At 34.3% G+C, this 23611-nt stretch overlaps 1 protein-coding gene across 14 annotated transcripts in view; it reads left to right on the top strand.

The window, feature by feature from the left end:
* LOC134531716 (splicing factor U2AF 50 kDa subunit) overlaps positions 1-23611 on the top strand; it is a 92421-nt gene that overhangs the window by 12911 nt on the left and 55899 nt on the right. For 4 of the 14 annotated variants that reach the window (XM_063367541.1, XM_063367548.1, XM_063367537.1 and 1 more), the window contains 5 exons: positions 7-119; positions 208-335; positions 422-538; positions 4435-4573; positions 21624-21706. In XM_063367541.1, coding sequence (XP_063223611.1) covers positions 7-119; positions 208-335; positions 422-538; positions 4435-4573; positions 21624-21706 — 580 coding nt within the window. Of the gene's footprint in view, positions 1-6; positions 120-207; positions 336-421; positions 539-4434; positions 4580-21623; positions 21707-23611 lie in introns of all 14 variants that reach the window. The other 10 variants (XM_063367538.1, XM_063367546.1, XM_063367535.1 and 7 more) reach the window with 3 other exon arrangements.

The following is a 23611-nucleotide window of genomic DNA, read 5'->3' as shown; positions in this document are numbered from 1 at the left end:
CTGCAGGTCTGCGGGAAGGAAAGAGAAACGCTCCAGGAGACGAAAGCCTTCACTGTACTGGGATGTTCCTCCTCCAGGGTTCGAACATATCACACCTCTGCAGTACAAGGCCATGCAAGGTGTGTTTGCTGGAGTGCGTAATGACAAAAAAGTTGTGACTTACAATAATCATGCTTTGTTTAACACTTGTTTGCCTGTGGTTTCCAGCTGCTGGTCAGATTCCTGCCAACATAGTTGCAGACACGCCTCAGGCGGCTGTGCCTGTGGTTGGTTCAACGATAACAAGGCAAGCTCGACGACTTTACGTTGGGAACATACCTTTTGGTGTGACAGAAGTAAGTAGATAGAGAAGCATGCAGGGGCATTTCTGATGTGCTGTTAGGGATGTGGTGGTTGTTAAATTATAACTTTTCTTTTATAGGAAGAAATGATGGAGTTCTTCAACCAGCAGATGCACCTGTCTGGGTTGGCTCAAGCTGCCGGAAACCCTGTTCTGGCTTGTCAGATCAATCTGGACAAAAACTTCGCTTTCCTCGAGGTAATATTCTTGTGTATTCTTAAGGTTTATTTAAGTCAGACAATGCAAGATGTTACCAGTTACAAAATGTTGTTATTTAAATATAATTTTTTGTTTTGTTTTAATGGCATTATATAGTCCAGTATTCATATTTCTGGGGATGATTTTGGTCAGAACTTAATAAATCCAATTTTATGTCATACAAATACAGATACATCTGCCCCTAAGAAGTGACACGGTTTTGAAGTTACAATGCCAGTAAATTACTGCATGATTTGAAGTACTGCAAAAATGGATTCAAAGTAGCGATTTTTCTTTTACGTGATATTTTATTTTGTGCCTGCACAATGGCAACGACAACGGCACTATGTAGCATTAAATACAGTGCTACAAATTAATAATGCAATGAATTAATAATGTGATGAATCAACAAACAATAATTTTGCTCTTTCCTTAATGCTGTTTGCTTCCTTCATTCCCGATTGTTCAGCCATCGTTTATATTCTGCTATCCTGCATGTCAGCACAGTGAGAAAAGCCACAAGTCGGAAGCTAGTTTACTTCGGGATCATTCCATGAAAAATCACCCAAGGGTGGTTGCCGACCCATTTTTGAAAAAATAGGATACTTTGTCACATATTTCGACAGTGCAAACCTGAAGGTACTGATTTTTATCTGCCACCATTTTGATTTTACAGACCATAATGGCCGCTGCCGTGTACCAAAATTTACATTTTCAAGCCTTTATGTTTTGTGTAATATCCTATTATCTAATAAAGATACAAAGTCATGTGCGATGTCATTGCAAAGAGGAGACTTGGGGCTAATTCATACAGTTGAAACCTATTTTTGAAATTTCCAGCTGCCCCATCTGTAATGTACACTATTGAACTGAAAAGTTCTAACTGTCAAAATTTTGAAATTTCCAGTTTTATAATCTCTAAAGCACAGAGAATGTGAGCAGAGTCTTGAGCTGTATCATCAGATACTACAACAAAACTTTTTATTTCCGCACCAAAATATGCAACACAGGTAAACATTGAAAGCTGATCAGTTTGCAAGTGGTAAGTTTGGATTTCATCAGATAATACAACCGACCAGTTCTCAGCAAAATCAAAATGTTAAACAAGAGCATTATTTTCTTGCTTCAGCTATTCCTTCCTTTTGTATTTTCCTAATGTAAATGTGAGAATTAGCTTTCTTAACCCAATGCCTTACATGTTCCAGAAAATTATTTACAGATACATTTTATTTCATAAGGTCACCATGTTTCCAAATCGCAAATGTAACTTCTTCCCCTTCATTCAAGCCAAAATTTTCAACAGTTAATGTTTCTGTGCCAGGACAGTCACCACACTCCTCGAGCCAGCAATCTTAATTCCTCGTTTCGTCACACAAACTCTTCAGTAGATCTTCTTCCTCAATTTTTTTTATTTGTTATATTTCGAAGAGCTACACAAATTAGTTGCAAGTTCCTGGAGTAAATAGAAGAACAGTCTGTTCTGTTTGAATTTTCACCCACCTTGGCCGTAAGGCATAAAACTTAAAAAGACCCATTTTTATAGAAGGGGTATATTTTTTTAATGCTTGGTATGTCTCTTTGATTGACCTTGTCATGAGTCTTGTAACTTTTTTTACTTTCTCACCGTTACCATCTTTAATGTAAATAACATTTTTTTTTTTTTTTACTTGGACTTCCCTTCAACATCCTTTCTATCTTTTAGGTAATATGATAATGCATCTTCAGACTCACTTAAAACATGCACGTGATATGTCTTGTAATTTGTTCACAGCTACAGTTTTTAACTCATCGACTAATTTGATCTTATTTTTCCTAGCATAACCTTCTCTCCTATCCAATCTCACCTCTGAAGGGGATTTCAGTGGTGATACTCCTACATCTAATGTTTTGATGAGACTGCTATTTAAAACATTTACAAGTTCATCCTCCGGAATAAAATTCCCTGATGTGTGTATTCCTTCTGCAGGTTCTTTAGCAAGTTCCAAAAATTTTTTTTATAAAAAGTAACTCGGTTACTACACAAAATATAATTTCTATTTACTGAGACAGATATACATCCACAAACCTTTGAGGATCATCAGCTAAATCATTCACCTTACACATCCTCACACATTTACTTTTGAACAACACTTTTTTTGTGCCTTTTAATGTAATCCACACATTTAATTATCTCTACTATGAAAGTCAGATGTAATTTAGTTCACTAGTTGAACATCACCCATCAACACACACAACACAACTGTAACAGCAAAAGTTTGGGAATTCCCTTGTAGTCCTGTAGGTAATTCCCCTTGTCACCAGGGAATTATCCCCTTACAGCACCTGGGAATATTCAGATGGGGACTCCCCCTTCATATTTCCCAATTTCAGAACTAGTTACGAATTATATCTCATATTTAGAGACCAACAAAACATAATTGGACGTGCAGACCTTAGAAAATGTAATAACTTTACGTTTGCAAAAAATTGTAGAAATGGTTACAGACAAAAACACACTATCCAACAAAGTGCATGCTATTAACAAAGGTTAGGACTACAATATAAAAAAATTTCAGATTTTTAAAATTGGGATTTTGAGTAATTGTCAATCAAAAATGTCACTTTTGTCAAATTTTGCAAAATTTAAAGTTAAATGTTAATAATTCCGTGCATCATAGAACTAAAAACAATTTTTTCTGTAAAACTACTGTAATAGGTGTGTGTGTATATATATATTGCCAGAATTACTTTTATGACATTTGATTATTCCATGTAAAAAACCTTTTTTGAAAATTCAAAAAAAAAATTATTTTTTGGTCATATTTTTGAGTTTTCTCCCCTTAAAGATATTTTCATGGGGCTCATAGGAACTATACCACTCTGTAGTTCAATATAATAACTACAAAATAAAAAAAATCAACGGAATCTTTTTAATAGTTTTGAAATGCAGTTCATAGGAAAAACATACTTTTTTCCACCTTTTTTTGATTTTGAACTAACTTCAAAAGGGTACATGGGTAAAAAAAAAATTTGGTGCTAAATCCTTCTAGCACACTTATTGTCTCAACAGGTTGTAACTGCTGTAATTTTTTAAAGCAAATCCGAGATGGTGACCTGACATGCCTCTGCCTGAATTGAAATGGAATGGCTCTATAGATTCTGATTTAGAAGGGGCTCCTCAGTTTTGATTTTCTGTTCCAAGTGATAAATCCTATTTAAAACAAAAGATTATTAAGAAATTGTGCTATCTGTGTCTTATGAACTATTGGTTATTGCCTTAAATTCCTGTTAAAAATAATAAGCATCGTGGGAATTTAAAATACTTAACACTAAATATTTTTATGTTGTGGCTGCAAGTTGAAATATAGACACGTGATATTTTTCCACAAAACTCACAAATTAGTATAATTATGCCACATGATCCCATTTGACCAGCCAACAGTAAAACTTGATTTTTGTTTTTACAAAAAGTATGATTATAACCTTGCTGGCTAGACACCCATTTTACTTTACAACAGTAATGTCATAGCAAATAAACTAAACTCCTGGTTTTACGAACCCATGTTTAATTAAGGTAGTGATTTTACAAATACATTCTCAGGAACCGTCTAAATATCAGAAATTTTGACACCAAAATATGAATAATCGGAAGAAAAAAAAATTCACAATGAAATCTTAAAAAAAAATATTTTTTCGTAATGTGCAGCATATAATTGGTGCAGGCTTTAATACTCTCAATTATTTTCCTATAAGAATGACAAAGAAGAAATTGGATATTGCGTTATAAAATGTGACTGCGGTAGCTTCTGCTTTTGTGAATTTATAGAGTTGACTTGACGTAGCTCTACGGTCTGTTACGAGACTAAATTATGTTTGACTTGACCCCCTAAGATATGTGTTCATGTTCTTTTGTGTAGTTCCGCTCCATAGATGAAACTACCCAGGCAATGGCATTTGATGGCATAAACTTCAAGGGACAGAGTTTGAAAATCAGAAGACCACACGACTACCAGCCAATGCCAGGAATGTCTGAAAATCCATCTGTTAATGTTCCTGGTATGCGTAAGTCCTGCATGTTATTTTCTGACATGGTCTACTTCTTAACCATTAGTAAAGAACTGCGTTAAAAAAAAAAAAAAAAGCCAAAATGCACCAACTTGTACAAATTTTAATTTTTCAAAAAGGGGAAACAAATTTTTGGTTACTGTTTATAGTAATATTTTATTTGTAAAATGACATGCTTTGTCAACTAATAAAGCTGCAATTTGTAATTATATCTTATCAAAATTAGACAATATTATTTCTTAGAATTCTTATACCTTTGTAACTGTACAGTGTAGACTTATTAATGTGATGAACCTAAACTACATCCTATAAATTTTGTATTTGCACTTTATAAAGTATTTATTATTTTAACGTAACAAATTGTAACATTTTATGCTATAGTAAAAATTCGTACCAACCTTCATGCTGTAATGCAATTAACACAATTTTCTTCAGGTTTGATTTACTGTTGAAACTTTACCTAAAAATTACACTGCACCGAAAATATATAAATAGCTATTTACATTTTAAACACTGGGACACCATTTTGGAATGGATTCTTGTGTTATGCCCTATTCGATCAAAGTAAACAAATTTTGAAAAGAAAATATATCTCCAATGTAAGCTTTTTCTACTAGTGTCAATATTTGGCACACATGTAATTTAATGCTCTTTTTGTTGTGTGGCATCTTGTATTTTTAAAATGAGGGCCTTATTTGTTTGTGAAAAAAAAAATGCTTTTGTGTACTTTGCACCTGGTTTAGTACCAACTTTTTTATAATGTGATGTTTTAAAATTCTTAGGTATTTTGCATTTTTGAAGTAAAGGAGTTTCTAACCAGAAAATGATGGAAGGAAAGGGGAAAAATAATGTTGAGTGAACCTTTTCTCCCGGTTGTTTTCAATTTTCCGTTTCAGTAATTTTACAGTTATCGCACAGTTTTGACTTAACTATTAACGTTGTAAAAAATTTCTTAATAGGTAGAGACATGCAGTTTTGGGGTTTATTTTATAGCAAAATTCGTTGTTATTTACCCTTAAAAGTGGTGTTATCATACATCAAAAGCGGTGTTATTTTTTAAATAGTTTTAGCACTATAAATTAAAAAAATTAAGCTAAGCATACCTTGAAATTTTGGACACATTCTTGCATTGTACAGTTGCACTAGCAGCAGTAATTTACAATCGAATTTACACATCACTTTTTACATACAGTAATTGAAAATATTTTAGTACCTAAACCAGCAAGAATAAATATGAAGTCTCTAAAATAGTGACATAAACACATGGAACAAAATCCTCAAACTTTAGCTCTCGAAAGCAAAAGTAGCCATGATACACAAATTAGCCTCACTTAAATTTGTCCTGCGGTCTGTTAAGACTGTGTTATATGAGGACAAAAATCGTTCACAGTCAACGTTTGCAGAAGGCATCCAGATGGCTTCAAGGCAGCTGGAAGCAAACAATGGCTGTGACAGCTTTACTACATTCAATGACTTCACTACGTCCACTGAATTGTCTGTTTCCATTTGTTTTGTAACAATGTCCTGAAGCTGACCAAAACCAGCTGTTAATTCTTCAGTGCTTATGGAGTAGAGACTATGGACAGTTTTCAGTTTCTGCACCATTTCTGGGTTTAATTTAGCAAGCAACAAACTTTCCTGACTAAAAATTTGAATTGCTTCAAATCTCTTTCTACTTGGGTCAGTTGTCATGAGAGAGTTCAGTTTGGAAAGGGCTTGTGTTGCTGTTCTTGTGATGGACACTTTAGCTTCAGCAGCTTTAGCGGGGGGCATGTTAGACAAAGCTCTACTGGTTGCCTCAAAATAAATGCCACGAGTGATGTTTTCAAATTTTTTTTTTATACCTTGCAAGTCCCCATATAGTGAATGGGCAGTTGGATACAAAGAACCTTCAAGTTTCTGTATTAGCTCTACAAGGCTCTTGGCATGCTCTTTCACAAAGACAGCTTGACAAAGAATGAGAGAAATGTCATTTTCTGTGAGTGAACACAGAAACTCAACCCCTGAATTTTGTGTTGCCTTTAGTTCATCTGTTTTGCAGAAATCAACAATGTCATGTATGTAGTCTGCTACATAAAAAACGCTGTTGAACCAGGAATTCCATCTAGTAACAACAGGAAGTGGGAACAATGGACGTTTCTCTCCATGCTTTTCTTCAAGAAAGCTAGCATACAGGTGCCTTCTTTTCCTGGTGTTGTTGAACACATTTTTTATTTTGCTCATAGCATTGTTCAACTCAGGCAACTCTTTCACCCAGACATTGCCAACTAGATTTAACTTATGTGCCCAGCACTGGACATGCGTTAACTGGTCTCCAAGGATTACTTCGAGAGTACTAACAGCCTTGGTCATATAACGAGCAGCATCGGTTACTACTGAGAGCACATCACCATACTGTACATTGTACATTTTGAGTGAATCTAAAATTGCCCTCACACAGTTTGTGGCATTAGCAGCTTCAAGAAAGTGAACTCCTGCAACAAATATTTCTGGTTTATCCTGTTGAAGATTCAGAATTCTAAATAAAACAACAAATACACACCTACCCATTTTATCTGTTGTTTCGTCGCACAGTATGTCAATTTTTTTGTCCTTTAATGCAGTTTTGGCATCTTCAATTCTGCATTTGGCTATGTCCCCTACATATTTCTCACGGACTGTTCTCGCAAGTGGCATGTCTCCAGCACCTTCGATGTATTTGTTCAGCCATGCCCTGATATTAGGATCATCAAGCTTTTCAAGGGGTATATTTGCCTTTATAAAGGTCTCTGCTGTTTCCTTTATAAATTCCAACTTTTTGTCTTTTTGGACATTATTTTTTGCTGTCTGAAACGCTGAAGATATTGACGACTGGCGTTCAGACGCACTAGATGAGCCTTGCAATGAAGAGAGACGCTTCTTGTGTTTTTCACTGCCTACATGTTTTTCACATGAGTCTTTCCTATCCCAAGAGACGGTGACATTACAGTGACGACAAAAAAGTGTGGTTGAATCACTAGCATAAAGTCCGTGTTGAGAAAATTCAGAGGCTCGCTGTTTTGCAGTTACCGGCACTTTAGGCATTTTAATAGGCCTAATGTTTTAGCCGACCTTTAAATTGTACACCTTTAATTTATTTCACAGACGTTGAAAACTATCTGTAACAAAATTCGACCCGTTAAACTTTAACTTGCGCACAACAGAATGTTACGAATCGTCACCGTGTTTGCATTTTAAATTTGGTATTTGGTTAATAAAAATGGACGCAATGGACAAACAACGCTAAAGACTATATAAGAGAACAACGCTTCGAGAAACAACCTGCTGTAAACACCGTGATAATCGACTGTCCAGGCGAGCCGAATATCAAAATACAGCAAAACCCCTTATTTGCACTTTTCATGGGGACAAAGTAAAAAAGTGTAAAAAGCGGGAAAGTGTAAATAAAGGGAAAAGTAAGAAATACGTTAAAGTTAATTAAAATACAGTCGCATCCTGCCGCGTTCAGAACGGGCTACATTACACAGTAAAAATAAATAAAAAAGGGGCGCAAATTGATGAAAATTTACCGTCAATTGCGCGCCTTGCGCGGAGAAAGGTCATTGTACTCGATCATCTGTTGTTACAGTGCGGCCCAGTGCGGCGTCTGTTCTCTGAGCTGCGCATGCGCAGTATAACTCATTCAATGCTCCGCCCAGACTCGTGACCTTCCATCAGCAGCCAGCCAATAGAAGCGAGCCTAGCGGAAAAAAATATAAGCTCCACCTCCCGTGTACCAGTTTTGTCCAGTTCTAATACCAGTTTATTGGTATACGCACCCGCTTACTCGCTGCCGTGACATGTTCAAGTTTACGTTCATCTTGATGTCTTGATACCAATAATTAATAATTTACGATCCCCACAAATAAATGGTTAGTTTAAAAAATATGCGTCAACAGTATAATACTTCCGAAATTATATAATACGTATAAAACAGTTACCAAGATTCCACTCATTTTATCTTGTGAAGTTCATGTCTCGTACCAGTATTTCGGCTAAGTTGTGACATAAATACAGTATCAGCACTTACAATGTTACGATCAGCCACGTAATATTTCCGACATTTCCGTTACGTTTCTATATTCGTGAGTTTACGTTTTTCCCTAGTACATTTTAGATTGTCTCCTGCTGTAATTACTCGGACTTTTACACGCCTAGGCTTAAATTGTTACATGTTTAGAAATAAAAGCAACTTTTCATGTTATAAAATACACTGTGTGGGTAGTTATCTTTGGTTTTTTGTTGTTTCACGTTTGTTACTGTATTTACAAATTGAATTGCCGTGTTCGAATGAGGAAAATGTTCTGACTGTTCGCCGAAAATTCAAGGATTTCGCGTTATTATCCAAAATGTGAGAAATTCGCGTTATTCTTAAAAATGTACTCAAATTCGCGTAAAAATTCGTTTTATCGCAATCGCGAAATATGCATGTCTCTATTAATAGGTTATTTAAACAGTGCAAATATCACAAACATTAACATAATAAAAATTAGTGATGGGTCGATTCCGATTCCGGAATCGGTCGGTTCCACCGATTCCAGTATAATCGTGGGATTCAGAATACAATGGTTTTGGAATCGACCATGACCGATTCCTGCATTGTTTTTAAGTTTGCAAAATACATCACTCACGCAACGAAAGAAAATATTAAAATGCATGCAAATATAACTTTTAAACTACATAATACAATCTTTTTTTACGTTACTGATTTACGAATTACGGTGATTAACGTACAGTCAAACCTCTCTGAAACGACCCCTCACGGTTCCCAGGAATAGGGTCGGAATAGAGGGGGGGTCGTAATAGATGTTTTCCGAAATTTTCAGTTGATTTCAACCCCCCCCCCCCCCCAACCCCTTTTCCCAAACCGCTATTCGCTAAGAAACCAGCCATACAATGGCAGGATGCTGTCACTCACAATGCTAGACGGCTGTGCTTTAAACCTTCATGACAAGTCCGTCGCCCTACAGGCCACCTCTAAAGAAAATATGTCAATAGACAGTTTATTTTTACTGGTTAGATTACATGTACGATTTCTTGCTTGCCGTAGTTAAATACACTAGAACCCCGATGTCACGAACCCCGGATTTAACGAAGCAGTGATTTTACGAATACATTCTCGAGAACCGTCAAAAAATTGGACATTTTGACCAAAATGTGAAAATCAGAAGAAAAAAAATTTAAAACAAAACAAAATGAAAGATTATTAAAATCTGTTAACTTTAACACACAGCGTATTTTTTGTGTCGGCTTTAATATTTCCAATAATGTTCATGTGAGAATAACAAAAAAATAATGGGACATTTCCTTTAAAAATACGGCAGCAGTAGCTTGTGCAACGTAAGTGGGAGCGCGGGAATATCGTCTAGACAGGCTGGCGGCAGCACAGGCGGCGGATGCATGACGTCATACGGCTTACCTCTCCTTCCCTTGTCTAGACTTCAAGGTTCATCCCTCCCAGGCATACAAACCATCGTGTCTCTCTCCCCCTCCTACTTCAACGTCCTTTGGCATGTGAAACTGTCAACATCCTTCCTCACCTTCACCAAACTGTGTGCGACTAAAGCCAGGTTTGTATAGTCCAGTTCTGGTAAAATGAAAAATTTTTAAGGGCCCCCGCGACAGCCATTTACCGTTAATTGTTTTGATACAAATTGTTTGTTAGTTACACAACATTATTTCTGAAGGAAAATCACTGAAACTTCAAAATTTATTTAATGGAAAAATTTAGCAGGGCCGTAAAAGTATTCATTTTTGCCGCAAATGAACTATACTCGCCCTTCCTGCCGGACAACATTCTCGGCGCGTGACGCATGGCAACTACAGTCGTGTGCCGCGCACAGCCACGAAAAACCTACGCAATTTCCAAACTATACTATATATCCGACTGGAGTCTGTTTACGAAAAGCATTTAAGAATTTGTTAATGGTTCTTTTGAGATAAAATGGCTAAAAGACATGTTTTCGAAGTTTTAGGTGTAAAAAACCCGTTACAAATTTCTTGAAAGTATCATAGGGAAATGCATTACACCTTTATCTTTATTTTTCCGCCATATAATGTTATGGTCACCGCTCAAATTTCACTGTTATCTGACGGGAACGAGATGACTGCGCGCCAGTTCAGAAGCCTTGCACTTAGAGGTTTTACCGCGCTAGAACTACCATTGAGCGTCGATCTTATCATCCCGCTTCACTAACACACACGCTGACCAGACGGCGCCCTAAAGCTGATTAGAGGAAGCATGTAGAAATGCAAGGCAGGAAATTTTTCCAGCTTATCAACCAGGACCCGGGCAAGTCTTGACTATTAAGCTTTTCACATTAAAATATAAGAGACTTGTATTGTGTAATTTCGGTGTTATTTAGCGGTTTTTCTTAAAAATCGCTTTTTTTCGCATTTTCCATATAAATTCGCGGAAAATTTCGCGATTTCGCGATTCACCATATAATCGTGGCCCTAGTTATTGCTCGCGCGAGAGGAGAACGTGGAATGTTAGAAGAAAGATAAATGCGGGGTAGACAGACGGCAGCCAGTGTGTTTCCTGCGCGGGGAATAAGTGGCGTAGCCTTTTTTTTTATGCTGGGTGAAGCGACCTTTTTCTATCAACCCACGGGAAAAATTAATTGCTTGAGCTGTCAAAATAAACATCGCTGCGGCAGTTAAAACAAGTCGAGGCGGGCGTGCATCCAGTCGGTCGCTGTGTATTGTCAACCGATAGTAATCAAAATCAAGAGAAATCCAGCAGGTAGCTTTGCCTTAACTGCGTACCACACTAGACACTCGCAATAAGCTAAACGTAAACACGTTGCCACAAAAACCTTTATCTGCACCCTGCCGACAAAGGGACGTGGAATGGGGGTTGTTAAGCGCTGACAGCGGTCGACAGGAAGCACTCGGCAAGAGAAACGCAGCAACACGTTACTCACCACAAGAAACTTATTTTCTGTCTGTTTATCTTCGGATTTTCGGCAATTTTTTCACGGTTCCTCGAAATCGGGTTGTAATAGAGAGGTGGTCGCAATAAATGGGGTCGCAACAAAAAGGTTTTACTGTATTTATTTACTTGCACCACCATTTTCCCTACAGTACAAATGCAGTATCTACTTTCCCGCTTTAAGCGAAAGCATTTTTCGGAAATTACGTTGCAGCAGCACTGCATTTAATAGTAAACCTTCAAAAATAATTAGACAAAATCATAAATGTTAAAAGAAAATTATGTAAATGTAAACGGCAAGTAAAATAATGTAAACGTTAACTATTTGATCATGGCAGCTACATTTGCCATTGTAAACAACCTATTTTTTTTGTTTGTGCTACCTGCCATGGTAAACCATACGGCCATGAACCAAATCTTTGGTGACGTGAACGTGAAAATTAAGATGTTTCACATTTCTGCACTTTAAACTTTAAAGAAAGAAATTAAATAATTTTTGAATGAGATTTTACCCAAATTCACAGTGGATTATTGTGACCATATTAAAATAAGTGTAAAAGCAACATATCCAAATTGCTGTAAATCGGCGTTCTTGTGCGTGTTCAGCGATGCTCATTTTACGTTAGATATATTTTGGAAAGGCAGTTGGCTAATCAGAATTTCCAAACATTGCTGCTGAAACGTTCATAAATTTTTATTACCAAACATAAACAATCTTTTGAAAGTAGTTGTGTTAGTTTAACAGAATTGTTTCCGATAAATTTCTGAAATGAATTAAATGTTCACACGTGATTATTTGAAGAGTTTAAATATTTTATGTAAGAAAATCTCACCATAAAATGTGGAAATTTTGAGATGCTAAAACATGCACAGAACTTTCTTACTCAAGAACCGAAAATTTATTTTCTCTTTACGGTTGTGAAGAACTGCAAGACTGGATGGATTTATTCTTTTCACCAAGTGAGATAATTAAGTTCTAGGTAATATATTAAAACGTAAGCATCTCTGACATTTTATTTTACTGTGGTGCATATTTGTTTCTTGTCATTTCCATCATAATGAGATAATAAAATTTATTTTTTACATTTCCCACTTTTTATATTTTTCGCCCCGGTCCCTTGAAATATGTATAAACGAGGTTATATTGTCATTTTATTTGGATCATTATTTAGTTGTGCTTGAAAATAAAATTCTTAACCTAACCGTACAAACTTCTTTTTTTTTTTTTTACAATTAATTAATGTAAGGTATCTAAAGTTGGTTAAGTTATAACATTATTTACAATTTACATCATAAGACATCTTTGATTATTGGCAGTGTTTGAACACGTGTTTCATCCAACTATATGCAAGGTTAAAAGGCCAAATTGTGCTAGAAATTCAAGGTAGCGTAACTTGATGGTAATGAATATACTTTTTAACATTATATAAGCTGTATATAATGTTAATTTCTGCACAGAAAATGAAACACAACGCAATTGCATTTTTAAAATCATAAACAACTTTTTTTTCTTAGTATATTACTCCGTTGAACATTGTCAGATAAAAATTAAGGAATCGGAATCGGATTCGAAGAATCGACCCTTTAATTTAAGAATCGAAAATGGAATCGGAATCGGTATATTTTAGGAATCGTCCCAACACTAATAAAAATATGTTTATTTTATGAATAAGTCAAATACTGCAGCTTTATTCATTGTACAATTTACAACTAGAACAGAGACTTTTTCATATTGTCTTTTTCCTGTAATCTACACACTTATTTGTAGTGGCTACTTTAAGCATGAAAATAAGCTTTTTTACTACATTCTAACATAACATTAAATCAGCAGACAAAAGAATAACAGTGTACTTCAGTTGGTTCAGTTGCATGGCTTTAAATTCTGGTATGTGGAAATAACTCAATGGTACTTTACTGTACTAATGTTTTTGAAGTGGCCATGAAAAAATGCAGTAGAACACTTGTTCAGTTTTATTATTTATTTTATTCTTTATCAATTTTAACTGGTTTGTTTGGCAGCTGCTTTTCAAGGAAGCTTTGTTTAATACTTATTACGTATCCTGGAAATTGTGTGCTTCGTACATTTCTCCCCTAACCTCCCTTCTCATGATGGAGAACTATAAAAAATTTATTTATACACTTATCAGGTAGTGGAAAATTCCAAGTTTTCTCTGAGAAGAACTGGATCTTGCTTTGGTAAAGACCTGGAAATTTACTAAACACAGAAAATATCCATGTTATATAAGGCTTAGAAATTTATTTTTAATGCATCAATGATAAAGATTATGTTCGTGGTTTAACAGGATATTGACGTTTTGGTGAAAGTTAAGATAAGTCAAGGAATTTACTTCAAAACCTGGTAAAGTCATGGATATTTCTTAGTGATAGTAATTTGAAGGGGACTGTCATGCCCCAGTCTGCCATCACCCAGATTTTGAACACATTTATTTCCAGATAGTGTTTAGTGCATAGTCACACACACTGGAAAATGCATATGCAAGGTTCAGTATGAATTAGTACAGCTGCAGAGATGGTGAAGGCTGGATTGTCTTTATTTCTTTCAGAAAATTGCAAAATAGGTAAATTATGTGAAAATAATTAAGGAAATTTCTAATTTTGGTCATGGAAAGTCAGGGAAATTTTTCTACATATTTTTTTTTTTACATTTACTTAAGACAATTTTCTGACAATTTTAATGTTCTCTCTCTCTTTTTTACTTCTTTGGGAATTTATTCTCATGTCTTTTTTATGGTGGTTTGCCATCTACCACATGATTGTGGTACTGGTAAACTGGTTTTACTAATGGACTATTTTAAATAGTGTAACATTTTGTAAAATATGCTAAGTATGCAAGTGTTCACTATAAAAAAATCCTGCGAACACTAAATGATGTGCAAAAAGCTCAATTAATTGTGAAAGTATTTTTTAGTATATAATATTTTGAGGGTTAACTTCCTATTTTTTCATTTCATGTTTCCCACTTTCTGGAAGAATTTGGAAAACTCTGAAAACTCGAATTTGTCGTCTTAATTTGTATGATAATCCATGCAATGCTGATAGATTGGGTTTAAAAACTTTCATGAAATAATGTAATTTAATTGGATAGTATGATTTTTATAAATATTTAATTTATCAAGATTATTATGCATGTAACTTATGGAACAATGATTACTTATTCCAGGTTTTTTGACAAAGTTTTCTGTAAAGCAGCTGTAATTATTGTGAATTGATATAATAGCATGTTTTGCTTGTTTTCCTTGCTTTTCTTTTGCATTTTTCAATATTTGCAATTTGAATTATTGTAATTTTTGTTTGTAGTTTTGTGTTTTGCAGTTTTTTTGTGATGCATGGTTAGTGACTGTTGTGTAATTTTTCGGCATGACTTGTTCATTATATTGAGTTATTTTTGAGCTGGATGTATGTATTTTAAAAAATGGAAATTGTTTATATTATTTACAATTAGTGGTAGTCAAATCCCAATTTTCTCAAATCCAAATCACTTATCCAAATCTACGTGTCTTAGTTTCAAAGATAAAATTATATACAATAAATTAAAAACAGTAAGTATGGTGCTGAAGTTTCACAAACTAAGTTTACAGAATCAAATCATATTGTAAATATATTTTGTTAATTACATTTTCAAACTACTATATCTTTGGGAATGGTAACGATAGGTATGAATCTTTTTCATTGAATATAGAATTCTATGAATACTAAGATTTTAATGATAATTGAGGATTTGATTGGCTCATCCCTATATATGATTGTAATGATTAAAGTATGTATTATTGAAAATGGGGGCCGGAATAAATTAACATCTTTCTATAGATGATTTTTCCTGCCAATTTCCACTTTAAATGGAATTTTTTGTTAATATTCAACATACGTACTATTCTAACTAATTTTTTAATAAGTTTTTTTAGTTAAAATTGTTTAAAATTTAATTAATTTGTAAAATGTCCTTAATAAAATGCTGTGTTAAGTGCTACATATTTTTTTACAGTTTTCAAAATTGTTTCAAGAAAATGAATAAATAACTTTGTCTTGTAGACTCTCTGTGACCCGACTCACCTTATATTCATACTTTTACTTCAGTTTGTCTGGGACTCATACACATGAATAATTAAATTTTTGTAACGTGCACCATCTTTGCCACATATTTTCTTGTCTTAAGGATGCAAAGGTTGTAGCATTGCAAGTCCTTACTCTTATGGATGAACTTTGATGCCGATTTATAAACATTTTTGGACATTTCATGTAGAATTCGTTGACTGCAGTCGTCTGTTAAGTCCATAACAAGGCCAACGTGAGTCGTTTCATCGTCCAAGCATGTAGGTACTTGGTTTGTAACTTTTCATTGGACATTCCGGTACCTGCTTAAAGTAAATTGTTCTCTCAAGTTAACAAACTTTTATTGTTATGTGTTGTGAATTATCAGGAACCATGTTGTGGTCAGAAGTTGTACTTGTGTGAATTTTCGGTAAAGGATAATAAAAAGCAGTAAAAATCGGTCTTTGTTATCGAGAGACTTTATTTTTATCATGACTTATTTGAAGCAATGTTTAAAAGAACTATGAACAGTATTTTTAAAACAAACAAATTCTTGAAGTGTATTTTTGTATGTTTAATTCAGATCTATTTTGAGCTAGCTGGGAGGTCTGGGTTGTAACACGGTGTAAGATTGTCTAATAAAATGAAAACAACAAAGGCTGCACTCACTTATGTTTTGCTTTACTGGGAATGTGAAGTAAACAGTACAACACAGCAGTGATCACGGCATTACATTTACCATTTAACACTATTTTCTTGAGGGACTTGATATTACAAATACTTGTTTTCGACCTCTTGATAGTGGTGAAGGCTGTGACATAGAGAGGTTCCTTAAAAACTCCTTGATTTTCGATTGCTCAAGAAGGTGCAAACCATAACTTTGTTTTGAGGATTTGGTTGGCCCATCCATAATAATTGAGTCTTACATAAGTATGTGTTTGGTTTTAAACAGCAACAAGCTAAACCATAACAAAAATTATATTGTAGCATATTTTATCAACTGTAATCCATTATTGAAACGCGCAAAAATCAAGTGTCTTAAAACTTTAATAATATTTTATAGTTATTTCATTACTCTGTTCCCCCCCCCCCCCCCCCCCCCAAAAAAAAAATAATAATGCTGAACAGTCCTTGAATAATGGTTTACAAGACTGTCTTTCTGTCATCACACTATGCAACTGGTACAATAACTATGTCGCCACACTTTAACATTCGTTACACCTTAAATGTATAGTTTCAGCTTCTTACAGATATAAACATATGCTTAAAAAAAACTTCTTAAATGAGCAAAATACTTTGGAAGTGTTCCAGATAAAGTTATGGTTTAATTTTTTTTAAATCTAAGCCCTGAAATAAGTGTACATAAAATAAAACAGTTTACTTTTTGTTAGGGCTGATCGGTTGACCGAATTTTCGGTTCGGTTCGGTCATTTTAGTAAAAACCGAAGCCGAACCGAATTCCCAGAAAAAACCGATGATTCGGCTTTTATTAGGGCATTAAAAACTAACTTCAAGTATCTACCAAATAATGTATTTAACATTCATATTGGATAAGAAACGTACCGCTTTCATAATACATCAAAACACATTTAAGACGCATGCTAAGTTTTTCACTATAAAACGTTTAAATCATCTATTCTCTTAATGTTCGCCATTTTAACCATGGGATAGTAAAGTCTAAGCGTTTCTTACAGTTCACTATTTCCTATGTTTGTCGGAAGTTTCTGTCGGAATACTACTATTTTCTCTTAAATATATGGTTTTTTCTTATTTAAAGAATATATCACTTCCGTTACTAAAATAATATTTATTTAATTCCGGTTCGTAAGCTAAAACGGTAGAAGTTTCGTAGCATTGCTTAGTTCCGTTCGTATTCTGCAGGGCGCTCACGACGCATGGCGTCACTCAGTTCTATTTTCACATCACAGAATGCGCTATACGTGCGCTAGGATCGATTAGTTGCCTTCCAAGTTCCGTTCCAAATGGCAGTTGGAGAATGAATGTGCATGTCGTCAGACCCTTTAGATGTAGTTTGTTTACTATTCGCGCGTGATAATTGCGGCTTTGCGTCGTTATAGTCTAGAGTATTTGATTTCTCGTAAAATAAAAATTCTTTTTTGCCACTACGTCTTGGTAATTGGAGGCAACTATGAACATCTGTGACGAAGGAATTAAAAATAATACCGCCCGTGTTCCGCAAAGATGATGATGTTACGCACGTGACGGAAAAAAAATCCTAGTAAATACCGCATACTAAATATGAATACTTTACTTGTGTATTTTGAAAATATGGTCATTATGATTCATTCTGCCTTTGATGCACTGGTAGGTTAAGACGTTTTCTTGGTTAAGACGTTTGTTTATGTTGGCTTGTCCATTAACTCCCGGCATAGAGGCTAACTTTTATTGTTACTTTTACACACAATTAAGTAACATTTGGAAGATACATTGTTTTTATACTTCTCTGTTAAATTTATTTAGGGGTCTGACTGAAATGATAGTGAAGGTGATTCCAAGGTTTTCTCTTTATGAATGTTATAAATTATTTTTTTACATGTGATACTTGTAAGTTTCACTGATTTTATACTTATGTCTTAAATAGATTTAGGTGTTAAACTCAAATGAAAGTGAAGCTGGCAACAAGGTTAATGTAATACTAATTATTAATGTTCTAAACTGTTTTGTTCTGTTCCTTTTTACACATATGGTTGTTTCAGTAGCATATAAACTTATTTATAAATACAAATAGTAGTTGAAAATAACTTTTATATTGCTGAGAAAGTGACTCCCCTAAGAAATTAAACTTTTGCGAGATATTGCAAGTAATCAAATACTATAGTGGAATTTTTTTTGGTATGACAGCTCAAAGAAAAATTTTGAAGTAGTGACCGAACCGAACCGAAAACCGACATTTTTAACAAAAAACCGAGCCGAGCCAAACCGAACTGAAAATGTGGGAACCGATCAGCCCTACTTTTTGTTATAAGTTTTGTAAGAAATATTTTTTCAGCTCTTTCCATTGGCATTATTCTTGCCCTGTGAAATTGCATACATAGACTTGTTATACATGCAATTAATATCTCTGTCTGTGTAGCTAGCTAAACTTAAATGTATTCATGTAATTAAAAGTATTAAAATTTCTTTTACAGCTACACACTTAAAAGATACGTACCATATTTACCCCCAAAAAATGTGACTGAATTTAATATGAGCCAAAACTTTTTTATTGCGAGTCTAGGAGTTATGGAGTGGAAATCATTTTTAAAATATATAGAACTACGAGGGGGACACCGCCCCTGATAGGCCAAATAGTACTCGTAAGGCCGTGTGTGTGAGGGCGTTGTGATGAAGGAATCAAGTCACCTGATCGCCAAAGTTCCGGGGCGTTTTCTCCTCGAATGCTCTCGCAAATGTCCTAAAACTTTCAAGTAAAAGTACTGGTTAACAGTCTGGCCAGGAGAACAAATTCCCAGTCCACAATACCACGGTTATCAAAAAAGACAATGATCATCATCTTAACTTCCACCTCATTTGTCGTGCTTTTTTTTTGTTCCGGTGGAGTTGGGAGTCTTCCATTGGCTTGACACTTGCTTGGTTTCTGGGTCATACCCGTAACACCAACTCTCATCACCTTTAATGACTTTGGTCAAAAAGTTTGGATCACTTTCAAAATATTTTTTCAAGTCCTGGCTCAAATTCAATTGAATGTTTTTTGATCCTTTTTGAGAAGGCGAGGAACAAATTTAGTGGCAACACGTCTCATTTGTAAATTCTCAGTCAAAATCCGCTGGCATGAGTTCCAATTCACTCCTGTCTCTTCTGAAATTTCGTAGATTGTGAAATGACGATCCTCATTGATTTTTTTGGCAGATTTTTTCAAAGTTGTCATTGTTTCGAGATGTTGATGGGCGCTCAGAATGACCATGGTCTTTTAACACTCACCGTGTTTAGCCAAAACCACTCAATGCTTATAGCATCTTCCTTGAAAGCCTGTTGAAGCATTTGGTAAGCTTCCGTTGCTGATTTTTTAAGAAGGAAACAATATTTCAAATGCACTCTTTGTTCTTTTAAATCTACCATGACAACTTTGCAGGCAGAACACGAGAACACTAAGGAAAAAACAGCACTATGATCAAACGTTAACCTACAAACTGATGCCGTTTGGGCAGCTGGTTAGTGATGGCATGGCACACTCAGTTCGGTTTTTTGGGTCCCCCCTCGTATATATTTAAACTTGTCACAAACTAAATTATGTTCGTTAACCATTTTTTATGGATATAGTGGAGAGTTTCTTGTGATGCTGGCAAACAAATGCAGATTTTATTCACTGTCAGTCTACAATGTTGCTGACACTAATGTGGCTGCTGACACTGCCATTTTTATAATGCCATCTCAGATTTTCTTCAGTGCTGTTCATGAGTGCGGATGTTGTTCTTCGCCAGGCTGTAGAAATTCAAGTTGCTAGCTGGTGAATTGAAAGCTTCTTAGTTTTCCTATTTGGTGTCTAAGAGTGGTCATCCACAAGCAGCCAATCGCTATACCGTTGATGAAGGTGGTCCTTAAATGGCTTGTTTACTGCAAAGTACAAGATCTTTAGCTGGCTTTGTTATATCTTTCGAATAATTATCAAGACTGCCTACAAATTGCGTAAGGTGTTATTAACTTTGTTGCCAGATGTTCCCGAAAAACAGCTATTTTTTTCCCGTGTTGCAGATTTCACACTAGTTGTAACCATTCTTGCATTAAGTCACATGTCATACATTCTTTATCATGGCAATGACAGATTGCCTGGCAAAAGTGCTTTTTGGGGAAAAGTTTTATTTTGCAAATGATGAATGTTTGCCGTTCCTCCGGCCTGCCAAAACATTTAACATCACCATGGCTCTTAGCTTTTCATTTTCAGCTATGCGCACAGTGAAACAAAATTGCCCTTTATTTAAATGGTAGTATTGTTGGGCATGTTATCAATAGAGCTAAGGTTTAATTTTTAGTCCAATTTAGTTTTTAAAACAAGAAGATTTCAGTGTTTTTTTTTATAAATACTGTTTTTTAATACTTATGCCATGAAATAGTGTATTGTTTATATGCTGCATTTTAGCGATAAAATTATTTGTGATAAATTTGTCTGAAACAGATACATTCAGAACAATAAAAATAAACTGGTGAGCATTTGCATTTTAAAAGTGATTTAAGATATGCATAATCAAAGAAATGAAATCATTTCTGGTTCATGCACTTTGGTACATACAAATTTTGTCATGAAATAATGACATTCCTTGAATTTAAAACTTTAAATGCTGCTTAATTCCATGATATAACTTGCAGTTTGGTGCTAGTATATGGTGTGTTAATTTACTTGGTTGAATTGCTCCTACCGCGTATTGCTCGTTACTTTCTCACAGTTTTAAAATATTCTTCCAGCTGCAAAATATACGAAGCTTGTTATTATAATGCAACGTCCAACTTATTAGTATCAGCAGATTTCCTAAAAATCATCTCTCTATTTTTGATTAAATGCACTAGATATTGTTAAAATTCAAAGCTTGGCAGTGTTTAAAAGAAACCATACTTTCATTTTTCTTTCCTGAAAAGTAATAACATTAATGATTGTTTGAATTCATGTAATAGCTAATTAGATTTTAATTGATCCTTTTTTTTTAGTGCAGTTGTTAAAAATATTTTTGGTGATCCTTTATTATAACTGAAGTGGTTTTGAATAATATAAGTGAAGTATATGCTTGTGAAATTAAAGAATATTTTAATGTTATATGAGGTAGCAGTTGGGCAATCTAAGATAACCTCGAATTGTGTCATTTTACAAAGAAGTAAATAGTTTACAGCCATTGAGTAAAGGTTAATATTGAATATTTTGATTGCTTGTGTCATGCACTATATATTTTAATGTGTAATGCAAATGAAAAGCAGGGAAGAGCAGTAGCTGCACGTGTTCTACTGTGTTTTGCTGTGTATACAATGACTTTTTTTCCGCTGAGTGAAACAGTCCATTGCCACTAAGAGGTTTTTCTGTGTACTGCTCAGCAGGTGTGATTAGCACGGTTGTCCCAGACTCACCGCACAAGATCTTCATTGGTGGGCTACCTAATTATCTGAATGAGGACCAAGTGAGTACCAACTCCATCTTTCTGTCCCTTTTTTTACTCCCCCTCAAATTAGTGCTAGTATTGCTCTTGGTGAAATCACTGTTGGTAAGAGAGAAATATTCCAAAATAAATCCAATCTTGGTTTAAAATACTTTATATATGATTTATATTTGGTTAATAATGAGGATTTTTGCAAATTGTGGCTCTCAATCTGTAAGCAATGCCAGTAAGTTCAGTAAAATATTCTGTTGTGAGTTTTGTATCTGATGACCATCAGGTTGCAGTGTTCTACACAGATTAGATTTTCTTGGTTCATCCACACTTTGAGGTTGTGAAATGTAAATAGACTACTTGTGTTTTTTTTTCCCCTACTAGGAGATTTTCTTTATTTTAAAATTTATCGAGTTTTGTTCGAGCAGATAATAATCTAAGTAACCATGGTTAAAAACTTAATAGGTTCCTGTAATTAACATTGTTTTGCTTGCAGAATATCAGATTATATATTTTTATTATCAGCAGCCATGAAATTTATTTGCTGTAAAGGTAATTAGCTATTGTGTGAGAAAAATTTAAATTCATCTGCAACCGGCCTGCAACATGGTTTTGTATGACTTGCCTCAACAATCTTTCAACAATAAAAAAATATTTTCTAAACTGTTGTTTACTAGCCATTATTGTTTGCATATGTAGAATAATTTGTCCGTAGACACTGTTATGAAGCCATGATATTCTCACAGAAATATTGGAGGGGAAAAATTAAAACTTTATAATTTGGTTATATATTTATATATGTATATATTATTTCTTTGTAATTATGGTTCAATTAAATAACTTTTTTGTAAATACTGTTACTAAGAAAATTATTTTTCATTTCATCACATGCCACACACAGTTTTTATTGATTATCCTACAGAATAATATGGCTTTGAAAAACTTTTGTACAGAATTTAAAGTTTATTCATATGTACTGGCCCTTAAATTAGTTTAAATAAATATGTGGCCTTCAAAAAAAGTGAAGGTTGTCCATCATGGCTTTAGACATTATTAATAATTTGGTAATAATATGCCATTTCTAATTTAAAATTTTGATTCTGAAATATTTGTTTCAATTTAAATTTAAATCTTTTCTTACGGTAAAGCTAATTTTATATCTGACATATTTATTAATGTAGATAAACTTTTTTAAAACAGAAATTTATTTATGTGTTCATTTTTTAATACATACCGTTTTCTTCTTTGGATTCTGGTATTAATGCACATAATATCCTTATAATAATATCCTTATTTTTCATAATTTTTTGACAGGCATAAAAAACCTAATTTTTATTTAGTTATGTAAATACATTAATTCGGTGGGCTCATGTAGGTAAAATATTAGTTTTTTCTATCCTTGTAATAATGAGAAAAATTGTTACCGCAACATTTTAAGAGTTTATTATTACCCTCCAAATATAATTTCATTATGACATTCATGGTAATTTAGGGAACATTTTTTTGTAATAACTTAATTCATTTCAACTATAAAAAAAATATCTGATTTCATTTGGTAGTTACTAGACTTAAATATTTTAGTACATTTAGGAATATGTGTTGTTAGATACTTTTTTATTCTATTCACTCATGTTATTAAATTATTACATGTACTAGTTACATTTGATTTGTCTATTTCAGAGAGACTAAAAAACAATGGTACAGAATAGAGAGTTACATTCCAGGTTGGCCCGGCAAAATAGTAACAAATAACTTCGCAATGCATACCAATCACAGTTCCAGTTTATCATAGCTTCATGCCACTCGATATAAAAAATAAAGTTGCTTAGTTAAAATTACTTAACTCGGTATGTTATCCCGTGGAATGATCCTGTGAGATGGTGGGTTGGGGGGGCACCCTGGGCCGATGCTGACACCAGGGGTCAAATTTCTAAT

Source organism: Bacillus rossius, chromosome 5 (genome assembly GCF_032445375.1).
Source record: "Bacillus rossius redtenbacheri isolate Brsri chromosome 5, Brsri_v3, whole genome shotgun sequence".
Taxonomy (NCBI): domain Eukaryota; kingdom Metazoa; phylum Arthropoda; class Insecta; order Phasmatodea; family Bacillidae; genus Bacillus; species Bacillus rossius.
The sequence above is the reverse complement of the archived record's forward strand: the minus strand, read 5'-3'. Positions and strand labels throughout refer to the sequence as shown.